At 39.6% G+C, this 7,586-nt stretch overlaps 2 protein-coding genes across 2 annotated transcripts; both read left to right on the top strand.

The window, feature by feature from the left end:
• Positions 1–10: 10 nt before the first annotated feature.
• On the top strand, positions 11–1,578 carry LOC108902218 (fish-egg lectin-like; the record flags this gene model as incomplete). The annotated part of the gene is made up of 4 exons (XM_018703988.2): positions 11–260; positions 444–667; positions 767–894; positions 1,068–1,578. Coding segments are annotated over 4 exons (744 nt in total), but the record flags the coding sequence as incomplete, so codon positions are not given.
• Positions 1,579–4,356: 2,778 nt separating this feature from the next.
• LOC108902220 (fish-egg lectin-like) lies at positions 4,357–6,796 on the top strand. Its single transcript, XM_018703989.2, has 5 exons — positions 4,357–4,524; positions 4,626–4,862; positions 5,011–5,234; positions 5,334–5,461; positions 6,004–6,796. The coding sequence occupies exons 1-5, from the start codon at positions 4,470–4,472 to the stop codon at positions 6,143–6,145; spliced, it is 786 nt and encodes a 261-aa protein (XP_018559505.1). The 5' UTR covers positions 4,357–4,469; the 3' UTR covers positions 6,146–6,796.
• The last annotated feature ends 790 nt before the right edge of the window (positions 6,797–7,586 follow it).

The following is a 7,586-nucleotide window of genomic DNA, read 5'->3' on the forward strand; positions in this document are numbered from 1 at the left end:
ACATGATGGTTTTGTCTTCACAGCATGGAACTGCAAAGTTGGTCCACGGCTGTATAACATCAAACAGATTGATGCTGGACAGGGACAAGTGGTTGCAACAAACAAGTACAACCGGGCCTATTACCTGATTAGAACCTACTGGTACAGTATGAGTTCAGACTACATCAAGCATGCCTCAGTGGGACCTGCAGGAATTTGGGGAACTGACACCAAAAACAAGGTCTACAAATACATAGGTGGCAACTTCACACTTGTCAATGGTAAGTATTGTTATTATTTGACCATGAACAAATGTAGTCTGTATGAGCTTACCTTGTCATCATCACTCTTTTGTTAAGTTTTCTGTGTAATGTAATAGTGTTAGTGAGTGTTAGTGAGGTACAGTGCTGCTGCTTGGTCTGATCCACTTGATACAACATGAGCTGTGTTGCACTTGTCTTCAGGTCTGTCTATGGAGCAGGTGGATGCTGGAGGTGATGGTCAGGTTGTTGGAGTTACACCCAGCACTTATCGCGCCTACTGTTTGAGAGACAGTTACTCTCTGGCTTACAAAGGAACTGGTAGCGTGAGCTGGAATTACCACTCAAGGATTCTGAAGTACTACACCTGCGGCCCAAAGTACGGATGCTGGGGAGTCGACTCGAGTTCGCGAGTCTACCACACACCGGTTGGGCACTTAAGTATTAATGAAATTTCATGAAGTCATTAAACCTGTTCAGTCATGGGTCAGGACAACATCACCATATATGTCTGTTTCTTATGACAGAGAGTCACCCCGAGCAGCTGCAGCTATAGTAGCTGGAGATATGTGTCAGGACTGTCCATGAAAATGATTGAAGTGGCAAGTGATGGAAGTGTGTTTGGAGTGGCTACAAATGGCCGGGTGTACCAAAGGTAAGACAGTATTCCTTACAGTCTGGGAATAACACTCAAAATCTATTTACTAAAAACATGTGTGTAAACAAAATTATAAGCTAAACCTAATTTTTTGTAAAAGAAGCTTCTGCTGGTGGAAGCAGAACTGTTAAGATGATGGTTTTATACATTTCTCTGGCTTCTCTCCACAGAACTGGCATCTACAGCTCTCGCACATATGGCCTGTCTTGGTCCTATGTCTCCATGCAAAAGCCCATCAGCCACGTGACCTACGACCTGGGCAATCTCTGGGCAGTGACCACCTCTGGTTTGCTTCTGCAGTGCTCACAATAATATTGTCAGTGTGGCAGATGTTTAGTGTGCACCACTCTCTGTTTGTCATGGAAGATGTCTTGGCTTTCGTCTCTATAAAGTTCGATGCTTTCTTTACACTATTCAGTGCACACAATTAAAAGATGATTTGCATTAGATTTTTTTCTTCAATGTAATGTCTTTTTAAATAAAGAACATAAAGACAACATTGTAAATTACATTAGGCAAATAGTTTTTCTTTAAATAATCAAACTCACTGAACTGTGGAACAAATATGTGACAATAACAGCTGTGCTAAACTGGTCACTTTTTAGGAATCCTGGGGATGTGTAACTCGTACCTGTCAGTTGGCTTACTTTGTACTCTGTTAATAAATGATACTGGAATCAGTTTCATCTGACTTTTGTCATGCTTTAATATTTATTCTGTTGTGGACTGTGGACAGAAGAACCCTAACTCTTGCTGAATATATTGCCATGATGGGGTTCAGCTGTGTTTTAATGACAACTGAATGTTCAAATCAGGAAATATAATTAAGTTAATCATACACACACACACACACATAATATGAGTATGAGGGTATATACATGTGCGAATCTAATGTATGTATGTGCTTGAGTATGTACAGCAGTATTCATGCATGTGTGTCTAAGTATGTATGTATGTGTGTGGTTGAGTATGTATGTATCTGGAAGGTATCATTCTTTATCTGGAGGTCACTGCCACAAGGTGGAGAGAGGCTGCGACTCTCCTGGTGACACTGACAGATAGTGGCACTATAGCACCGCATTTCACCTGTTTTAAAATAACAAGGAACACATATACAGCCTTTACTAATTCTCCATGTTATAATGAAAGTGTGTTATGTTAAGTAATATACTTATATTTCTAAAATGTTTTTTTCCCCATTTTTGATAGACATGGATAATGGAATCAGTTTCATCTGACTTTTGCATGAATTGGTTCTTGGGCAGCATGGTGGTGATATGTCACCTCCCCACCAAGAAGGTTCAGGCTTTGAGCCCTGATAACTCTAAATTACCAGTGTCCACTGGGGTAGGCTCCAGTGACCCTAAACATACTAACTCATGTTTGTTCAATTATGTTCAAACTTTGTTTAATTATGTTTGAACATGACATCATTGTCAATTTTACAATAGTAACACCAGATCATTAAGAGTGTTTTTCTGTTTCTGTTCTGTACAGTATGCATATTGTGCAAATAGTACCTGTATATATGTCTGTATGTGCAAGTGTCACGCAATGACAGATACGGTCATTGTTTTCTTTTTTTCATGTTAGATGTGTTAATGTCACTCCCCTAAAGCTTGATGGCAGTTTTGTCCCACTTGAACTACATTTCTAACAAAGATGCATGACATTTATTCTCCTTAAGCGGCTCTCCAGCCATTTGAGAAATGCACTTGCAGTTAAGTTTGGGGATTCACAAAAGACAAAGCTGCAGAGGGTAAAACATCTTCATTCCTTAGAATGGATCAAGCCACAAAAATGCTGTCTCTCATGTTTATTTCCCATAACACAACACAAATAGCATATTTCATCAGCCCCCACCCCCAAATTCCCAGGCTTGCCGTTGAATGAAAGTTTAAAATCAAGTGCTAATTTTAAACCTCAAGCTCAAGGTGAGTTCATCCAGTGTTGCTGCCTTTTACTGTAAGACACACACATGCACACACATTCCCGAGCATGTGTGTAAAACACATTCAGGCAGGAAAGCTGGGTACAGCCAAGCTTCAGTACAAATAATAAAGATCTCACGTTAACACTAGCTGCTGTTGAACACCTGTACTGTTTAATATAACCTTTTCTGACAGAGAGGCTAAGTTTGTTTATTGTCATAGTGTGTGTAGTGTCACAGTGTGTTTCCCTGCGAGGATTAAGTTGGTGACATGTTTGCTACAGTTAATGCAAAATCTGGTAGTCAAGCATTTTGTCTGAATTCTAGCTGTAGGCAAAAAACATTTTGTCTGAAATACCATACGATGCCTATGAATGAAACATAAATCATGAGTTCAGTACTCACCTTTTACCCTAACATGAGTACACACACCAAGCACTCTCACACAAACACACAGGGGTGCCATATGCAGGTGTGCAACACACATGCAGACAAAGCAGGCTTGTCCTCTGTTAACACACAGACAAACACAATAGACATACATACGGAGTAATAAGTCATCATTATCATCATCATCATCATCATCATCTACTGGACCAGTGAGCAACAAAGACAGGGAATGCTTATGTTGTATTTAAAATATTTCACCACGTTACTTCACTGCCCAGCATCCATGTTGAACACAGTTTGGGTGGTTAGCATGAAAGTTTTTTTGTGATGTTAAAACAACACACAAACAAGCACATTTTCCCATCCCATGAGGGCTGTCCTAACAGTCACCACCCTACTGTTTTTTTTTCTAAATACATATAAAGCAATGACAAACCGAGTGACTATTTGAAGTTCACAGATTAAACTAAAAATTTCCTCCTAGCTTCTCAGAACAGCCTGCAGAACCTGTTTTGGCTGGAATCAAACGCTGATCTACACAAGTCAGATGGAATGTAGGACAGCAGCTCCACAGAGATACATTCAGAAGTTCTATCCAGAGGTGCAAAACACCCAATAAGCACATCTCTCAAATGTCAGACTAATCTTTTAATGATACATTATCATTATCATCATTATCAGATCATGTACTGGACCAGTGAGCAACAAAGACAGGGAATGCTTATGCTGTATCTAAAATATTTCACCATGTTGCTCACTGCCCAGCATCCATGTTGAATAAAATTCACAAACACTCAGATAATCTATTAGATATTAAATTAGCTATAAATAAGTTATTGGCTTATGAGATAACCAGTGTGATGATTTATGTGGTTTTTGGGTGGACAGTATGAAAGGCCATTGTCAAGTTTTCAGAAAGGAAACAAGACTACTTCATAAGTCAGTGTTAAAATGAACACAAAAACAAACACTTTCTCCCATCCTGACAGGGCCGTCCTACAGTCACCACCCCTGAGGTTTTTTTTCTTTTTTTAAAACATGTCGAACCAGGTGAATATTTGAAATGACAGATATATAGGTAAAGAAAAAAATGTCCTGCGTTCCAAAACAGTCTGCAGAACCTGTTTTAGTAAAGCGTGGGTCTAGGGTATATAAGCTGGGTAGGACGTGGGAAAGCAGCTCCACAGAGATACATTCAGAAGTCTATCCAGAGGTGCGCTGCAGGACACAGACTCACAAACACTGAGACAACATGAAAGCTGTTGCAGCCTTCTTGCTGGTGCTGTGTTACCTGGCTGGCAGTCATGGTAAGTCACTGTCAGATTCTTTTTTTTATTATTTGAATTTATTGTTGTATAAAAAGGTTATATTGTTTCCACTCACATACAAAATGACTTTGTCTTCACAGCATGGAACTGCAAGGAGGCTCCACGCTTGTATTATCCCAAACAGATTGATGCTGGACAGGGACAAGTGGTTGCAATAGACAAGTACAACCGGGCCTATTACCTGAGTGGGTCGAGCTGGTACAGACTGGGCTCAGTCAGCCTCAAGCATGTCTCAGTGGGACCTGCGGGAATCTGGGGAACCGACAATTCAAACAAGGTCTACAAATACATAGGTGGAGACTTTAAACTAGCCAAAGGTAACTATTATTATGGGCTTACCTGGTCATCGTCATTGATTTTCATAATGTTTGCAATGCGTATTTTCCACATTTATTGCACATAGTGTACAGTTACAACCACTTGATTACTAAATGACCCGGACCTATGTGTTACACTTGTCTTTAGGTCTGTCTTTGGAGCAGGTGGATGCTGGAGGTGATGGCCAGGTTGTTGGAATAACACCCAGCACCCATACTGTCTACTGTTTGAGAGACATTGACACTTGGGGCCACAAAGGAGTAGATACCCTGAGCTGGTATTCTTTGTCAAAGAAAATGAAGTACTACGCCTGCGGCCCAAAGTATGGATGCTGGGGGATCGACTCGAGTTCGAAGGTCTACCACACAAAGGTTTGGCACTGAAGCATCAGTGAAATCTCATAGTGTCATTAACCTTCTTCACACATGGGCCATAACAACATCACCATGTATGTATGTTTCTTATGACAGACAATCACACCAAGCAGCTGTAGCAGTAGTGGCTGGACATATGTGTCAGGAACAACCATGAAAATGATTGAAGTGGGGACTGATGGAAGTGTGTTTGGAGTGGCTACAAATGGCCAGGTGTACCAAAGGTAAGACAGTATTCCTTACAGTCTGGGAATGACACTCAAAATATCTGTTGTACTGTGTACACAACATTCTAGTATGTATAATACGTTCAGCTAGAATAACAACAATAGCAACAACAGTCTTTGTATTTTTCATGCACATGCACTAAATGGAAAGTATGTGTTAACATGTTGATAAAATTACAGTGGGGTAATTGCTGTATATCAATGTCTTTCAGAAGTTTGAAATTACGTTAATTATACAATTAATTATACACTTACAGCACATCCCGTAAAGCTTAAAACCAGCAGAATGCAATGCCAAATCATTCTTCGTGGATTAATCCAACTTTACACCTTGTACTCAGTAACTCATTCATTTACAAAGTGTTGCTTCTAATTACAACACATGATTAATGTCTATTCATAAATACATGTGCATTAACAAAACAGTAACCCACACCAAATTTTCTGTGATGGAAAAAAGGGGAATCTTCATAAGTCTTGAGCAAAGCTTCTGCTGATGAAAACTGTTTTATACATTTCTCTGGCTTCTCTCTCAACAGAATGAGCATCTACAGCTCTCGCCCACAAGGCCTTTATTGGTCCTCTGTCTCCATGTGCATGCCCATCAGCCACCTGGCCTATGACCTGGGCAATCTCTGGGTGGTGACCAACTCTAGTATGTTTCTGCAGTGCTCAAAGTAATGTCAGTGTGCACCACTCTCTGTTTGTCATGGAAGATGTCTTGGCTGTCGTCTCTATAAAGTTTGATCCTTTCTTTACACTATTCAGTGCACACAATTAAAAGATGATTTGCATTAGATTTTTTTCTTCAATGTAAAAGCTCACTTCATCTCCTCTTTATTAGACTAACATTAATTTGGGAAACATTAAAGGCTACGAGAAGTAACTGATTCTAAGATATGTTGTGATTCTCTCTTAAATGATTCAGCATCAATGCACAAAACTCAGATCAGAATTTATAGCAGATTAATTAATTTAAAGATGTATGCATATATACAACAAAAGAGTATCTACAATGTTACACATAAAGACAATAATTGTAATTTTGCAAAATCACGTTACTGTGAAACAAATAAACAAATGTGCGTGTGTGGGCTGGGCTAAACTGATTATTTTTTTTAATAATCCTGGTGTGATGACCTGCCCCCCTTAGTGATTTTGGTCACATGTTGGACTTTGATTAAACCCCTGAACTCTGCAAGCCTGGTCAGTGTCTGCATTTTTGGGTCCAGTCTCTATTGATCTATTTTAAATATGACACCTGGGGATGTGTAACTTGTACCTGTCAGTTGGCTTACTTTGTACTCTGTTAATAAATGATACTGGAATCAATTTCATCTGACTTTTGTCATGCTTTCATATTTATTCTGTTGTGACTGTGGTCTCAGAGTAAGACAGAGTGAAGCCTTGTTGGTTCTTCCACACATTAAAAATGGACAGATGAACCCTAACTCTGCTGAATATATATAGTATTCATGTGTGTGTGTCTGAGTATGTGTGTATGTGTGTGGTTGAGTATGTATGTATCTGGAAGGTATCATTCTTTATCTGGAGGTCGCTACCACAAGGTGGAGAGAGGCCACGACTGGTGGCATAATGCAATAACAAATTTCAAATTTCATCAGCCCTCACACCAGTGTAGAGTTAAGTTTTAATTTCAACCCTCAAGCTCAAGGTGAGTTCATCAGTGTTGCTGCCTTTTACTGTAAGACACACACATGCACACACATTCCTGAACATGTGTGTAAAACACATTCAGCAGGAAAGCTGGGGTACAGCCAAGCTTCAGTACAAATAATAAAGATCTCACGTTAACACTAGCTGCTGTTGAACACTTGTACTGTTTAATATAACCTTTTCTGACAGAGAGGCTAAGTTTGTTTATTGTCATAGTGTGTGTAGTGTCAGCTGTGATTGAATGGGTTCAGTGAACAAGTCAATCATCACTCTGACTGTGTTAATCCTCATACCAACACTTGAAGTTGAACAGTACAGGCTAAGCTTTGTGTTTATGTATGATATTGTATGTTATTCGTCTCATTGCTTTCCTGCAGCTGACACCTTCTTTATGACAATTCCATTTCATATTTTTCACATCTACGATAAAAAGTTTTGCCTGTCT

This window comes from Lates calcarifer, unplaced genomic scaffold (assembly GCF_001640805.2).
Source record: "Lates calcarifer isolate ASB-BC8 unplaced genomic scaffold, TLL_Latcal_v3 _unitig_4778_quiver_2448, whole genome shotgun sequence".
Classification (NCBI taxonomy): Eukaryota; Metazoa; Chordata; class Actinopteri; family Centropomidae; genus Lates; species Lates calcarifer.

Excerpts from the sequence above, each read along its gene's own strand:
- LOC108902220 (XM_018703989.2), top strand. The coding sequence starts at position 4,470 with ATGAAAGCTGTTGCAGCCTTCTTGCTGGTGCTGTGTTACCTGGCTGGC. Across the intron at positions 4,863-5,010 it reads AGACTTTAAACTAGCCAAAG|GTCTGTCTTTGGAGCAGGTG; the intron begins GTAACTATTATT and ends ACTTGTCTTTAG. Across the intron at positions 5,462-6,003 it reads AATGGCCAGGTGTACCAAAG|AATGAGCATCTACAGCTCTC; the intron begins GTAAGACAGTAT and ends CTCTCTCAACAG.